The following is a 17,088-nucleotide window of genomic DNA, read 5'->3' as shown; positions in this document are numbered from 1 at the left end:
AATAAATGATCTTCCTGGCCAAGAAAGAATATAATTTTATTACTGTATAATGTACTAGCAGGGTAATTGCAAAATAGTGACTTTGATTTTGTGAGTGGCAAACACAGAGACAATAAAGCGTGGATATAATGGTTTAATAAACAAAACTACGGGTAGGGTACACATACAACTAAGCAAAGATTGTATACAGAATAAAAAAGTAAAGAAAGAGAGAGAGAAAAGAAGAGGGTGGCAAGATTACGAGAAACATCAAAGAATCAGGGTCACCTTAAAAGGGGCACAATAACTTATAAAGGCTGCGAACGGTTACTTGCATTGACTTCTGTTGCTGAACAAGTCCAGATGCAGAGAATTCTGTAAATTCTTGATGATTTTGTAAGGAGTGCGCTGAAGCATTCGTTTGGGTTCTTCTGGGTGGTCCATGTTGAATCCAATGAAGGTAACTTGAAGACGTAGTGTCTCAAAAGAGATGGAGCGAAGATCTGAACTGATCAGAGAACTCTTAAAGGCCCTATCAGTTCACATACATTTGGTGAGGTGACCAATCAAAGATGTTCGGGAGAACGTCTTTGTTCCATCTTATCCCTATTTGCATGTTTATGGTGGCATGGAGAATTTGTTCAGTTTTTACACAAAGGTATGGTAAAAAAAATTATTATGATGCATTTCATTATAACATCCTCTACACTATAAATTATGAAATGTAAAGAGGTTTCTTTTGATACCAAGAACATCTAGGTCTAGCCCAATCACCTTCAAGTGCTAACAAAACGAGCCAATCCAATCCAAAACTTTACCATCCAATATTTTTGTTTTCATTTTCTGGTCTATGAATTAATAAACGTCATTGTGATATCATCTTGCCTTCCGAGTCTTTCTGGTAGAACTGCTCTTTCAGCCGAAATGCCCAGGGATTAATGAAGCTCTGAATGAACAGTGCGCTGGATCCACACACCGCTGGAATTCGCTTTAACACCGAAAAAATGGCAAACCCAAAAAATTGCAATAATAATTGGTGTTCCCTTTCGAAGGGAACTCGACACTACGTCATCGACGCTTTGGGGAACGCCTCAGGCTTGACAGGTGTCTGAAATCAAATATCAACTCACGGCAATCATGTTGACCGGCTACAGCCCGTGAATCATCAGCTTGAATGATTAACGCGCGACCTGGATGTATAAAAGGGAGTCTTGTCAACATCCTTTTCGTCTGAAGGGACTGTTTGTCTGTTAAGAGAATAACGCTTTGGAGAGGATGAAACGCGCAGAGAACAAGCAGAGTTTTCGTAAGTGTGCAGACCCATGCCCAAGATATTTGACGCCGGGTGACACACACGATCTGTGCGTTTTTTTGCTTGGGAGAAGAGCACGTACCGGAGGCGTACAGTGCAAACTGTGAGAGTTTTTCATTGAAGACTCTCCGCTCTCGTCTGACCCTTTTCTCGGGGGAAGAGGGTTCAGCATCCGAGCCCCGTGGTGATGGTCCCGCTCGTGCTGAGGCTCAGCGGCGACTTTCATCATGGGGATCTCAGATGGAGCTGGCCGATCGTCTTGAGAGGGAGGTTAACCTCTCAGATAGTTCGTCCGCTGACGAGGGCGAGCTGCAGGTAGATGATGATGATGATGTTTTATTGTTGTCTCCTAATGCGTCTACTGCTGGTGCTCTTCCGGACAGGCAGGTTTTGGTTGATGATGCCGGCAGTCAGGTGGAGACCGAACCATCTCAACCATCCTGCCCTGTGTATGCGGAGCTGGTGGACGTTATGTGATGCGCCACCGACAGATTGCAGCTGCCGTGGAGGGAAGAGACCACTCGTGGCCGTCTTGACGATCGGTTTCTTCCCAGCCATAGGCCACCAGCTCAGGTGAGCCTTTCATTCCTTCCGGATCTCCATACTGAGATCAAGAAGGCATGGAAGAACCCTTACTCTGCCCGTATTCATCCACATCAGCAGGGTAGTTTCGCTGCTGTGGATGGAATCGCAGAGCATGGGTATGTGTCGATGCCGCCCATTGACGAGACGTTGGCTAACTATCTCGTGTCTGAGCAGGCGTTGACATTGAGAGCTCCTACCCTGCCTTCCAAGCTGCTAAAAACAACGGCGTGCTTGAATGGCAGAGCATACACAGCAGCGGGTCAGGCCGGTGCTGCTCTGCACACTCTCACGGTGTTACAGGCGTACCAGGCCGACCTGCTGCGGGTCACTGAGCTGCGCCGCACAACGGACCTTGCTCTCCGGGCCACCAAACATCTGCTGCCGCGATCGGCCAGTCGATGGCGGCCATGGTGGCCACGGAGAGACATCTGTGACAAACGGCCTTCCTAAACTCCCTCATATTGTGGTTATCAGGTCATAGGCCTTACTAGGCCTTCCTGAATATGAGCTCCCACATGCTGTGGTTATCAGGTCAGAGGCCTTACTAGGCCTTCTTGAATATGAGCTCCCACATACTGTGGTTATCAGGTTATAGGCCTCACTAGGCCTTCCTGAATATGAGCTCCCACATACTGTGGTTATCAAGTATCAGGTTATAGGCCTCACCAGGCCTTCCTGATTATGAGCTCCCACATGCTGTGGTTATCAGGTCAGAGGCCTCACTAGGCCTTCCTGAATATGAGCTCCCACATACTGTGGTTATCAGGTAATAGGCCTCACTAGGCCTTCCTGAATATGAGCTCCCACATACTGTGGTTATCAAGTATCAGGTTATAGGCCTCACCTGGCCTTCCTGATTATGAGCTCCCACATACTGTGGTTATCAAGTATCAGGTAATAGGCCTCACCAAGCCTTCCTGATTATGAGCTCCCACATGCTGTGGTTATCAGGTAATAGGCCTCACCAGGCCTTCCTGAATATGAGCTCCCACATACTGTGGTTGTCAGGTAATAGGCCTCACCAGGCCTTCCTGAATATGAGCTCACATACTGTGGTTATCAGGCCAGAGGCCTCACTAGGCCTTCCTGAATATGAGCTCCCACATACTGTGGTTATCAAGTATCAGGTAATAGGCCTCACCAGGCCTTCCTGATTATGAGCTCCCACATGCTGTGGTTATCAGGTAATAGGCCTCACCAGGCCTTCCTGAATATGAGCTCCCACATACTGTTGTTGTCGGGTAATAGGCCTCACCAGGCCTTCCTGAATATGAGCTCCCACATACTGTGGTTATCAGGTTATAGGCCTCACTAGGCCTTCCTGAATATGAGCTCCCACATACTGTGGTTATCAAGTATCAGGTTATAGGCCTCACCAGGCCTTCCTGATTATGAGCTCCCACATGCTGTGGTTATCAGGTAATAGGCCTCACCAAGCCTTCCTGAATATGAGCTTCCACATACTGTGGTTGTCAGGTTATAGGCCTCACTAGGCCTTCCTGAGTTCCCTCATATTGTGGTTATCATGTCATAGGCCTTACTAGGCCTTCCTGAATATGAGCTCCCACATACTGTGGTTATCAGGTAATAGGCCTCACCAGGCCTTCCTGAATATGAGCTCCCACATACTGTGGTTATCAGGCCAGAGGCCTCACTAGGCCTTCCTGAATATGAGCTCCCACATACTGTGGTTATCAAGTATCAGGTTATAGGCCTCACCAGGCCTTCCTGAATATGAGCTCCCACAAACTGTGGTTGTCAGGTTATAGGCCTCACTAGGCCTTCCTGAGCTCCCTCATATTGTGGTTATCAGGTCATAGGCCTTACTAGGCCTTCCTGAATATGAGCTCCCACATACTGTGGTTATCAGGTTATAGGCCTCACCAGGCCTTCCTGAATATGAGCTCCCACATACTGTGGTTATCAGGTCATAGGCCTTACTAGGCCTTCCTGAATATGAGCTCCCACATAATGTGGTTATCAGGTTATAGGCCTCACCAGGCCTTCCTGGATATGAGCTTCCACATACTGTGGCTATCAAGTATCAGGTTATAGGCCTCACCAGGCCTTCCTGATTATGAGCTCCCAAATGCTGTGGTTATCAGGTCAGAGGCCTCACTAGGCCTCCCTGAATATGAGCTGCCACATACAGTGGTTGAATATGAGCTCACACATACTGTGGTTGAATATGAGCTCACACATACTGTGGTTGAATATGAACTCCCACATACTGTGGTTATCAGGTCAGAGGCCTCACCAGGTCTTCCTGGATACAAGCTTCCACATACTGTGGTTTTCAGGTTATAGGCCTCACCCGGCCTTCCTGAATATGAACTCCCACATATTGTGGTTATCAGGTTATAGGCCTTACCAGGCCTTCCTGAATATAGCTCCCACATACTATGGTTATCAGGTAGCAGGCCTCACCAGGCCTCCCTGATAGGGCTTGCCTACCGGATTAAGCACTATGCTGAGTCATACTCTCCAGTATTTTCCCGTTTCTGAGATCCGGGCCGAGTGGTTCACTGCCAGCTTCACAGACCCTCGGGTTGGATGCCTTACCTAAGGCATGAGGCTCTGTCTTCGGACAGACAGGAAGTGGCCAGACTGTGTGTCTTATGTTTTTGACACCAGATCAGGCCTGCCTGGTGACATTTCAGGTGGCATTCCCCTGAATAGTGACTGGCTGGGGTTCCCTCGGGTCCCCTTGCCACATTCTCTAGTAGGGACCCCTTCTATTTTTGAATTGTGGTCCTAGGCCCTTGAGCTGGCCCAGGTAGACCTTCCTTTAGACTGACATGTTTATGGATGTTTTCTGTGGTATCTTATAGCTTGGGCTATGACCGGTAGGGAGTGCTGTCACTGACAGCCCAGTGTGACTTGAGGGGGTTCTAGCGTTCACTGAATTGTTGGTTCTGACAGTTGCCACTGCCTTTGAGCATGCACTCCCCTCAGCATGGTGGAGTGGGTATATCGTTCCCCAAAGCGTCGATGACGTAGTGTCGAGTTCCCTTCAAAGGGAACGTCTCGGGTTACGACTGTAACCTATGTTCCCTGAGAACAGGGAACGAGACACTATGTCTCCCTGCCATGCCTCGGGGCCTGCCTGCAACAGTCCCTTCAGACGATAGGATGTTGTCATGTTTTCAAGACTCCCTTTTATACATCCAGGTCGCACGTTAATCATTCAAGCTGATGATTCACGGGCTGTCGCCGGTCAACATGATTGCCGTGAGTTGATATTTGACTTCAGACACCTGTCAAGCCTGAGGCGTTCCCCAAAGCGTCGATGACGTAGTGTCTCGTTCCCTGTTCTTAGGGAACATAGGTTACAGTCGTAACCCGAGATGTTTTCTGAGATCTTTCTCCTAATAGCAATGAAAATAGCTTTCTGCTCTCTTTTAGAGAAATTTGCACTTTCCTCTTCTGAGGGTGACTGGATTGAGCAATCGTTGTACAACCGCTCGTCTCCGAAGCAAAAAATGTATACAGTGAGTAATGCTGGTCTTATTTATACACGTATGTCCGTGTAGGTGTAACTCGGCACGCAAATCTCACTGGTTAATGTCCATTGGCTCGTTATGTTACTACTTGGAGGTGATTGGGCTCCCAGCCGAGACCCCATGACATCAGTCTGACGTGACGTTGAACGTGACTGACTGAATGAGAATGATGGGGATTTTAAGACATTAAAGCAGTGATACATCATCTTTGGATATCAGTATTTGAAGTTGTCATAAGGACTAGATGAGACAGGAAGCAAGTGCAAGTATAATTTATTTCGGCAACACAGTCAACAGTACAAGCAGATGTGGGATGGGTGACGCAGGGACAAGATGGTCAGGATCCGTGATGAAGTGCTGTGACGGTGACGGTGAGAAGACGACAAAATCCACGAAGAACGGGAACAGGAACACAAGGCAGGAACGGACACCGGAACACCAACACGGAGGACATCAACAAACGATCTGACAAGGATGATACAACAACGGTGAGTATTTATAGAAGAGTGAATTGCTTGCAGCTGGTGAAGTGATGATGATCAGCTGGAGCGGATCAGGTGATGTCATACACACACCCACTGCACACGCGCTCACACAACAACATAAACACGAGACTAAAAGGAACAGAGAATACGTCTACCGTGACAGAAGTTACCCTTACATAACTAAAGAATCATAACTAGGCTAATATAACAGAAGAACATTGTCTTCCTTAAATATTAACCTATCTTAACATGGGTTAAATCCCTATTCTTGAACCCATCTTCTACTGAACTTGAATTCACAAAAAATAACACAAATTATTAAAATCACAATAACAGGCTAAAAGGACTGACAAGGTAATGTTATATGTTTAATGGATATATATTTATAATATTATATATTTACCTCATCATAGTTGTCATAGCTGAAACTACTGTAACTTTTTCTTAGGCCTCAACTTTTCTAAGATGTTTTTTTTTTCTCTAACAATGGAAAGCAACTTGCAGTGGTTGACTGTTTGAATGTTGTCTCTATGGTTTTGATTCAGAGTGTGCTGTTTAAAACAGACAGAGTTCAGTCTTGAGGGTAGGAAACTGCTTTAGCCGTGAAGTGCATGTGTCACGCTTACATGTGCATGCAAACAGATCTCATAGTTCAAAGCTTGTGTGTGTGTGTGGGGGGGGGGGGGGGGGGGGGGATATATATATATACAGTATATTGTGCTTCAAAAAGTTAAAAGCCTTACATATATTAATTAAAATGAGACACTTCAAATGCTGAAAATGTATCCGCTGACATTCACCCCAGCGACTCTCACTCTATAATGATCAGTTTCTTCCTGCCTCTCATGCGACAGGAAACGATGCAGCTCATCTCTGACAGCTAGAGGCACATCCTCTCCTTATATGGACTGAGTCTGAGTCTGCTGTAGGTTTGATGGTGGTGTAAACAAGGCCCAAAATGATCATGTGTTTTGTGAATGAAATCCAAATAGTGAGCCTGTTAGTGGGCAAAAATTCATTATTTCTGTGAACACAATATAGCTGAAGTGCTTTTATCTCTTTGATCTGGTGTGTGGGTTGTGTGTGTAGTCTTTTATGATGGCTTGGGTACTTTTGTGGTTAAGAATCAACTCAAATGTCCACTTTACATCAGATCATCAAAGACTTATGAAAACATTAACTTTGAAACATAACTTAAATTTAATATCTGATTCTGAACATGAGATTTATTCAAGACTCTTTAAAAAATGAACCAGTTGGGATATTGTGCAATAGAAGCATCTTTTTTTAAATTGAATTGCATTGTGAAACATTAAATACTGTATGCATTTCATAGCTATCCTGGTTCACTGCTTTGAAGATTTGTCAGATTATGATCAGTTTGCATGTGTTTTATTCAAGTGTTGAACTTCTGAAAATTCTGTTTGTGCATTAATATGAATATGAAAAGATTTATGTTAGGTCATATTTTATTTCAGTGCAAAATTAGTTATTGTGTCCCTGTCCTTGGTGCTGAAATTACAAATCCATGTCCCATACACTTCTGACTTTAATGATTTAAGGCCTAAACAAATGCACACAGCACTGGTTGTCATGGTTGAGATTTAAGTCTCTGAAATATTATGGGGAAAAGAGAAACATGTTATTTTTCAATAATAATTTTAAAATGAATAAAAATGTTTTGTGTCTACTGCTACCTCAGGCTACTATAACCACTGCATTAGGCCATTTTTTTTTTATCAGTGAAGAGACTCATTTCCTTTTTTTGTTCTTATGATACTGACAAAATAATCATTAACCACATTTATATACAGATGTTATGTATACCTTATAGTCTTAATATGCAGTAGGCAGTTTATCAAATGTCATACAGAATTTCTGTTCTGTTAATCGTTGTCTGTGTACAGTATATAAATAAGCCTTTTTTTTTTCTTTTTTTTTTGCAATGGAAGGGTAGTTGGGTTTTAACATGTTGTGGTTTTGTTGCAGCAAGAGGTGTGAAAAAAGATGTGTGAAAACAAACAGAAATGAAGGACATGGGTCAGTCTCACTGCACTACACATTGGCATATGCAATCATATTTCCTTTAACTTCAAAAAGCAATTCTTGAAAAAAGAAATTCTTAGCATTTATGAGATTCAGTTACAGTGTAGGAAATCTGTCTTTGATTTTCAGTAAAGCTGTTTTAAAACACTCTAGTATGTATCGGGTAAAGGTACTTAATTTGTGAAAATAGCTAAATATCTGATAATATTTTTAATTATAGTCTTCCTTATTATTTCCACATGTTTTAAATTTAATGATCAACTTTTTTGGGGGAAATAGTATAACTCCACCACCGCATCAGTTGATTGGCTGCTGTCACAGAAGTGGTTTTCACCAACTTCAAAACCCTTTTCAAATGACCAATCAGCTTTTACAGCCGTGTGAATAAATAAGACAGAAGTGTATATGCACCTCATATGTTTGAAGCAGAGATTGAAGGACACATGCTATATGGACAGTCTACTGATCTGCCTCTATTATATACCTGGCGTGAAAGGGTTGTTTTTGTTGTTGTTTTTTTTCCCCAGGGGAATTTAAAACATGAGGATAATTTTGGAAGACAAGTGATCATGAGATATTATTTAATAATTTTGCTTTTCTCAACAATAGGTAAATATACTTGAATACTTTCCTATTCAACAGAACTCTATTCAATGTCTATTTATCAGAACTCTGTCAATTAAATGTACCTGCTTGATTTTGCAGTCTGCTCCTCTGATGTGTCCTCTAATGTGGATGTTGTTCAGGAAGATGTAAAAGTAGTTCGAACTGGAGAGGATGTGAATCTTACTTGCAGCTCTTCAAAGCTTCTGCAATCAACAAAAGCATGGTTTAAACAGATGGCTGATGGAAGATTCATGCAAATTGTGTCTTTATATTTAAATCAACAACCCAGCTGGAATAAGGACTTTGAGAAAATGAGTCGTTTTAATGTTATCAACGGAGATGATCATTTTAATCTAAACATTTTAAAGACAAAGCCTTCAGACTCAGCAACATATTACTGTGTCATTGCATCATATTACAGCATTGGAATGGGTGCAGGAACTAGATTATTTTTTAAAGGTAAGTTTTACTGCTTGTTATTTTAGCTTTGTTTGATTTGTGGCAACTTTTTTTGTCCTTACTATTTCTGTTCCTTTTATGTCACTTTTCAAGCTGGACACACAACTCTTCAGCAGTCTTTGATAGACACGCTTCATCCAGGGGATTCAGTGAATTTGCAGTGCAGCATCTTCAGTGAGAGTTGTGCTGGAGAACACAGCGTCTACTGGTTCAGACAAAGCTTGGGAGACTCTCAAGGAGTCCTTTACACCAAAGGAGAGAGAAATGGTCAGTGTAAGAACAGCAGTGAGTCTCAAATGCAGAGCTGTGTCTACAATCTCCTCAAGAGCAACATCAGTGACTCTGATGCTGGGATTTACTACTGCGCTGTGGCCGCATGTGGAGAGATACTGTTTGGAAAAGGAACTCAACTCAATATTAGAGGTAAGGTTTTTGGAGACATATTTAATTTTGCCACTCAGGAGGAGCATTTAAATCCTTTATTGGGGGAAATAATAGCAATGGACTGATCTGTTATCAGTAATTTGAATTATGTCTTTTCAGAGAGTGATGTGAATACAACCCTGCTTGGTCTTGGGATTTCAAACATCATATTTTTTACTTTAACTGTTTTTCTGGGCATAAAACTATGCCAGAATCGGAATAAAGGTAAGGTTTCTTTTTAGCACACACTGATAACACATATACAGTATTTGTATTAACACGTGTTTATGAAAATACAACAATTGCCACTACAGCAATATTATACTTGATTCCCTTTTTAATGAAATGTTTTTCTTATTCACCCACAATCCACAAACCTCAAGAGAGTCAAGTAAGTTTTTATAGTTTTATGTTTGAGATTCAAATCATATATTTATTAATTGGAATCATAAAGTAAGTCTTATCACGTGCAAATGATTATGCTAGTGGGTCTCATTTTTTGAGACAATGTCTTTGATGTTTGTTTCTTTTTCTGCATTATTGTAGGATGAAGACATTCTGAGTTATGCAGCTCACAATTCTTTCACTGTAAATGGACTCAAAGTAAAGATTACTCAAGAACACTCTCTGGTGACATACAGCATGTATAGTGAAAGAATGCCAATAATCGCAAAAAAGAAGTAACAGTTTCCCATTCAAGCCCAGTTTATGAGGTAAAACATGTTTTACTGTATATTTTCAGTACTGCTTTGTAACAGTGTGTATACAATACCAGATTTGCAACAGTTAATGTCACATCGCAAGTCTTTTTCATATTGTTCTGTATTTTCATGACCTTTATATCATGTTATTTGAGTTTTACATATAGTTGGTTGCATGTACATATGGTCATTTATATAGAATATAAACCAGATAGTCTTGTCTGTATATTAACTTAAACTGTACTTAAATTATATGGTGTTTTAGATACTTGAAAGTATCTAAATTAAGATGATAATTTCTCAAAGCACATGCCACAAATTCCTTGTTTGTAGTGCAAATGTAAAACATGATTTTTAGCTTACAAAGTAATTTTTCATAAATGGTGTTATGTGTAAAACAATGCATGTTCTGTGATATCTACATACATGGCTTTAATGTTCCCCCCAAAAATAAAAATAAATTATATAGGTGTGGATTCACGTTTCTATTGTGCAAGTAAATAACTAAAACAAAGTCTGCTTTATCCATTATTGTTACTGTATCTTGCTGTGTGTCTCTTTTTACTAGTGTCAGTGACAATGTGTTACATTATCCAAACAGATTCTTCCTTTAGCAAAAATTCTATTTCATTTAAACATTCCACTAACACATTTAACTAAAACACAAACTAACATTAAAACTACTTGTGTTCTCTATTGATTGCATAACATTTGTTTTTTTTATTGACTTTATGCTAGAGTACTTACATATTTTTGAAATGCGAAAAATGTTCAGTCACTTTTTTTCCAAGAACATGACTGTAGACAACTAACGTGAAGTCATATTCTTGATATAAATCATTAGTTATGCCTAATTATGTCTTTTGAAAATGTCAAAATGCTGAAAGTTTTCTGTGATGGGTAGGTGTACGGTTAGGGCCAAGAAACTGTCATTAGCTCTCAGTATAAAAACCATTATGCCTATGGAATGTCTCTATGTCAAACTCATCTCCAAGAAATAAAGGCCTGCAGAGATATTGAAGCACATCCATGGATACGTATGGAAACACATGCTGTTTTTTATAGTGGGAAATTCTCAAAGCCAGCAAAGCCACCTGCTGGTGTAACAGGTGCCCAAATAAATTAATAACTTATTTTCATTTTCATTTATTTCTATGTACAGTATTTACTCATTCCTGATACTGTGCAGACTTCATCGTTGTATAAACAAATAATCCCGATAGGTTCATCCAATCTATTTTTAACTGGTGTAATCTTTGCATAATTCAACTTTCATGTGCGTAATTAAAATAAACAGTATGAGAGGTGTTCTATTTTGTTTTTCCGGATTCATGTTTTCCCGGAAGCAGTGCTTCACACTGGATGTAATCTCTCGTTGCAAATGCACAGGTCGAGTCTAATAGAAACAAAGTCCCTCATGACCAGGATGACTCCGGGTCATCACCTATTTAACCCATGACTTCCTGCAGACTGTCCCTATAATTTTCTCATGTGTACATATTGCAGGTCGTGGAATATTATATATATAAAAAAAAAAACATTTGAAATCCGTTCTTCACAGATGAGGATTTTGCATATAGCTATGGTAGAAGGATTTTTAGGTGAGTCACTACCACCACTAACAGGTAAGCGTAAAAATACTGAAGCAACTGGTGCCTCTGCTGGCAAGAGATGCAAGAACAAAGAGCAAAGCTTTGCCTCCGCGAGCCTGCTAGACAACATTACAGTTGATATAGTGCTACTGTTAATGTAGCTTTTGTAAGCTCTCACTTTTGTACGGCTGTTCACAGTAGGAAAATTAACCATGGTTTTCTGATTGATTACTGTTTGTATTACCATAATTTTCCAAAAAATATCATGATTAAATTTTGTATAACATCGTATCTAAAATGTATTAAAAAAATAATAATAATAATAATGCCACGCTGAAACGTCCTGTGAAATCTGTGCTTGCAAAGTCCGTGCATGAAACCATTCTAGGCGAACGTCTTGCTTGTTAACATTCTTAAGTCTGATTCAGGCTTGAATTGGTTTGTAATTGACGCCATCCTTAATATTTACATCTGAGTAGCGCTCGCTGTTATGGTAAGGGGCGTGACTGTCCAGAATATGCGCTAAGCGGTGCCAATCACAACACACTGGGCCAGCTAACCAATCACAGCACATTTTGTAATTTGGAAGGAGGGGCTTCATTGAAACAGGAACTAAAGACTGGGGAGGGAAGTGCTGTAATAATGTTAAATAAGTAAATAAGTTTTAAAAAAAATGTGTTTTTTGAACAATCAAGCATGAAAGCATATTCTAGTACACCTCCAAAACAAAATCAAGACTTCATAAAAGGGCATAATAGGACCCCTTTAAACTTGATCATGCCCTGCCATCTGCCAAACCCTTGATTCAAAACATGAATTAAATTAAATTATTATTATTTTTAAATGAAATTAATTTAATTTAAAATATCTTGGGCGCTCACCATTGGTAGGCCCACTAAAACATTGTAGCGTCTGGACCAATCAGACAGATTTATTTAATGAATAATCCAGCAAACTCACTCTCCCAACCAAGGCCTGTGAAACTTTCCCCAAAAACTAACATCCCAAATGAAGCTAACACACTGGCAGGACGCGGTGTCTTGTTACAGGACACACAGAGACTGATAAGAGTTTTACGATCCAAAGGAATGTGGCAACATGTGCAAGAGAGAGACAATGGGAAGACAGAAAAAATCTTTAATACAGACTTTGCTGCATATGAACATGCATTCCAGAACATTTCGTGAATGATTTACTGCCTTGTGTTGTGTCTTTTAATACTATTATCTGTTGGTACTATTATCTCTTTGATACTATATATCTTATTATAGACCCACAGTCAACGTAACCCCACGCATACCATGTTTGGTCTCTAGAAATTGGTACTTTGAAGATCGAAATGATTGTGTACATGATATGCCGATAGCTGTGCAACATATTAGTATTACAAGTGTCTTTCTTAGTTTCATCTTCAGAAACCAATCCAGCGTGCCATTTCAAATGAGCATGCTTAGAACAAAAACTCATAAATCAACCACAGAAGAAACTCCCGCTTGTGAAATTCCACCCTTCTCATTGGTCAAGCAAACCCGGAAAGGTGTGACCTTGGTCAAGCTTTAAAAGGCCTTGTCACTGACCCTTCCCACTTCTTAGCTGCTGGCCTCAACTGTCCTTCACTTTGGTCCCCGGGGGCCCCAGCAGACCCAGCAAATAATTATTTTTCGGTGGCCATGAAAGATACACTTTTCTTAGAATAAATGAATAATCAAAGAGTTCGTTGGAACTGATTAATTGATTGTAATATTAATTTAGCTTACCTCAAAGTTAATCTAATTAACTGACCCAAATATTAATAATTAATATTGGTAATTATGGATTATTATTAATATTTCCCCTTTGAGCTAATTTGTTACAACATTGACTTTTATATGAGGCCCTTAAAAGGATTGTTTTCTGGTTACATGCTTCTTTGAAACATCTTATTTCCTGCTTTTGATCTGTGTCAAACCACTAAATGCATTTTTAGTAGCAATTAAAAAACATATTAACCAGAGTTTTCAGAGAGGCCAACTTTAGTTGCTAAAAACTGGGTAACTAAGCAATAGTATTTATAATGCATTTCCTAATAAATGAAAGAGGTTTTTTGGAGCAATGGAAAGATGGCTGGGTTTTTTTTTAGACATTTTGATGTGGCGACAGTGTGTGACGGCAGAAAGGTTAAGGTGAATGTGCACATGTGCCTCAGTTGACTGAAGCAGAGACAGATGGACACATGGTAAAGACACAGTCTAGTGATCTACCCTTATTCTTTAGCGTGTGTGATTGTGTGGCTCATTCGTTTGCTTTTTCAGGGGAATTCAAAGCCTGAGGATAATTTTGGAAGAGGACTGATCATGAGATATTACTTCATTCTTTTGCTTTCCTCAACAATATGTAAATATAACTAAATGCTTATGCTTTGTTAACATTTAAACAACTCACCTATAACACATTCAACTCTAAAGTATCTAATGTGTGATTCATTTTGCAGTCTGCGCTTCTGAACTGGATGTTGTTCAGCAAGATTTAAAAATAGTTCAGTCTGGAGAGGATGTGAACTTAACCTGCAACTTTTCAGAGTTTCTGGAATCAACAGCATGGTTTAAACAGACGGCTGAAGGAAAATCTTTAAAGATTGTGTCTTTACACTATAAACAACCCACTTGGAATAAGGACTTTGAGAAAATGAATCGTTTTAATTTTACCAAAGGAGATAAACATTTTAATCTGATCATTTTAAAGACAAAGCCTTCAGACTCAGCAACATATTACTGTGTAGTCGCATCAAACTGGAAGATTGGAATGGGTGCAGGCACTAGATTAGTCGTCAGAGGTATATTTTCTTGCTTATTATTTATGTTTTGTGGGGATTGTGTTGGATGACTTTTGGCCTTGTTTTTTCAAGTGTCCCTTTTATGTCTCTTTGTCAAGATGCAGCCGTAGCACACACAACTCTTCAGCAGTCTTTGATAGACACGCTTCATCCAGGGGATTCAGTGAATTTGCAGTGCAGCATCTTCAGTGAGAGTTGTGCTGGAGAACACAGCGTCTACTGGTTCAGACAAAGCTTGGGAGACTCTCAAGGAGTCCTTTACACCAAAGGAGAGAGAAATGGTCAGTGTAAGAACAGCAGTGAGTCTCAAACGCAGAGCTGCGTCTACAATCTCCTCAAGAGCAACATCAGTGACTCTGATGCTGGGATTTACTACTGCGCTGTGGCCGCATGTGGAGAGATACTGTTTGGAAAAGGAACTCAACTCAATATTAGAGGTAAGGTGAAATGCAAATGTCTGGTTTAAAATGTTGAGATATTTGGTTTGATCGTTCCTCTCTGGAAAAGCATTTCATTCATTTACAGGAGTACATGATACCGAACTGATCTATTGAATGTAAAAAATTATAATAATCTAAGCAAAATATATAATATTTGTTTGTTTTTATTGCCTTAGATGTGAATTCAACTCTTCTTGCTCTTGGAATTTCAAACATCATATTTTTGGCTCTTGTTGTTTTTCTGGGAATAAAACTATGCAGGGGTCAGAAAAAAGGTAAGATTTTCTGAATAGGATTAATTTATTATGGTAATGCAATATCAAATTTTGAATAACACAACTGCCATTTATAATGACAAGACGGTTTCTTAATTTCCCAAAGTGCCCACACCACAGGAGAATCAAGTAAGTACACAATTATCTTCCATTTCCATCTTTTTCTCAATTTTGTCAATGTATCTGTTTTATCAATTTAATATTAGATAATACATTTTTATGTCAGGGTTTTTAAAAACGCATAATGCCACATTATGTGTAATTTTTCCTCTCATAATTGGAAATTATTTTCTCTCTTGATATTAGAATGAAGCCAGCATGAATTACGCATCCATTAGTTTTGGTCAGAAACCTCTGAACACTAGAAGGACCAAATCAAAGGAGCAGTCTCTGTACGCTCACGTACAGCAGTAACATCCAGAGGTTTAGTGGAACATTTCACTTCGACAAATATTTTCATCATGATCTTACAACAACATATTTGAAGACAATACATTTAATTTGGTCATTAATACTCTATTTAATGAGTTTATTGATTTTCTTCATGTTTTTATGTTTTTAAGTCTGTTTTATAATTGTATATATTTTTTTTTTTTACCGTACAGCACTTTGGTCAGCCTTGTTGCTGTGTTTAATGTGGTTTAAAAATAAAATAAAATAAATTGAACTTGAATCTATAATGCCTGTCCTTTATTTCAAGCATTTAAGTGTCAGTTAATTGTTAAATGCTCTGAAAATGTAACTTCAAATATCAGTAGCTAACAATGTAAAAAAAGTAAAAATGTAAATAAAAATATGGATTGCAAGATGATAGCTGTTGGTGGCCATATTTTAATGCATTTTATATGTTAAGTGTTATTTTGGCTTTGTACTGTTGTATAGCTATATTAATTTGTTAGGCATAATAAGGATAATGATAATTGTAAAAGAGAAGTAGTGTGTTTGTGGGCTCATTTATATTTTTGTTAGTGAATTGATTAATGTATGTTGTTAGACTCTGTTCATTTTGAGCAATTTTGGAATTTCCGTTTTACAGTTTCACAAGTTCACACTTACAAATAAGTCAGATAGAATAAATGCGTATTTGGCGTGCTGTCCGAGGAGAGGGCTCCCGGCTCGGTATTCGGCCTGAACCCAGAGTACTCCCCCCGTATTCCTGGCTGTAAAAGAATGAGCCAAGAGTGAGGAGTCGGGGTGGTGGAGGGATGCTGAAAAACTGTCAAGGAATGTTAGGTGAGTTGACAGAGTGAATATATATATGCTTCTTGCCATGCTGATTAGGGTAGACAAAGTAGATTGGATTGATTATCTGAACGTGCTCCTCCCGAACTTTGTTTATAAAACATCATTTCCTAATCACTTGTGTGAAGTAGGCTATGCTTCATTTGCATCTACTAAATGAATAGCCTGTTTATGTGCATTTGATCAAATGTGTTGTTGTTTTTTTATGATGTTTCATTGCATTGTTTTTATTGTTAACTCAAATGATGGATCCTGGTGCATGTACAGTATAGGGTATAGTTCCCTTGCAAAGTATTAGTTAGCATATAAAAGACTCTTTCTTTAAAGAGGAACTTGCTGAATTCAACATGGTCTCTACTGCCACCTAGTGATTGTAGATCATTGGTATGAGATCTGATTCTGGGATGCGTTTCAAGGGAACATATCATGAAAATCTGACTTTTTCCGCATTTAAGTGCTATAATCGGGTCCCCGGTGGATCTACCAACCCAGACAACATGAAAAGTGACAATCCAGTAACTTTGTTCTGGTAAGCTTACTCTGCAAGCATGTAAAAAAATAAGCCAATCAGATTTCGCTCCCCTTCTGACATAGGAACATTCTGTACGTTTCCACCCACGGCGCGCCA

The 17,088-nt window shown here is 39.6% G+C and overlaps 2 protein-coding genes across 3 annotated transcripts; both read left to right on the top strand.

Moving 5' to 3' along the window:
- Positions 1–7,957: 7,957 nt before the first annotated feature.
- On the top strand, positions 7,958–10,545 carry LOC311287602 (uncharacterized protein). Its single transcript, XM_084404535.1, has 4 exons — positions 7,958–8,519; positions 8,616–8,975; positions 9,069–9,398; positions 9,519–10,545. The coding sequence occupies exons 1-4, from the start codon at positions 8,327–8,329 to the stop codon at positions 9,638–9,640; spliced, it is 1,005 nt and encodes a 334-aa protein (XP_084260661.1). The 5' UTR covers positions 7,958–8,326; the 3' UTR covers positions 9,641–10,545.
- A 3,330-nt stretch (positions 10,546–13,875) lies between these two features.
- On the top strand, positions 13,876–16,029 carry LOC311287603 (uncharacterized protein). 2 transcript variants are annotated; one of them, XM_084404536.1, is made up of 7 exons: positions 13,876–13,906; positions 13,983–14,064; positions 14,162–14,503; positions 14,602–14,940; positions 15,120–15,218; positions 15,325–15,347; positions 15,525–16,029. In XM_084404536.1, exons 1-7 carry the CDS (start codon positions 13,904–13,906, stop codon positions 15,630–15,632), a joined length of 996 nt encoding a protein of 331 aa, XP_084260662.1. In that variant the 5' UTR covers positions 13,876–13,903; the 3' UTR covers positions 15,633–16,029. The 2 variants fall into 2 exon arrangements, with proteins under 2 accessions (XP_084260662.1, XP_084260663.1); XM_084404537.1 differs by having other exon boundaries at positions 13,887–13,906; positions 14,608–14,940; positions 15,525–15,966.
- The last annotated feature ends 1,059 nt before the right edge of the window (positions 16,030–17,088 follow it).

The sequence above is a fragment of the Rutilus rutilus genome (assembly GCF_951802725.1).
Source record: "Rutilus rutilus genome assembly, chromosome: 3".
Classification (NCBI taxonomy): Eukaryota; Metazoa; Chordata; class Actinopteri; order Cypriniformes; family Leuciscidae; genus Rutilus; species Rutilus rutilus.
This window is presented reverse-complemented; position numbering and strand designations above follow the sequence as displayed.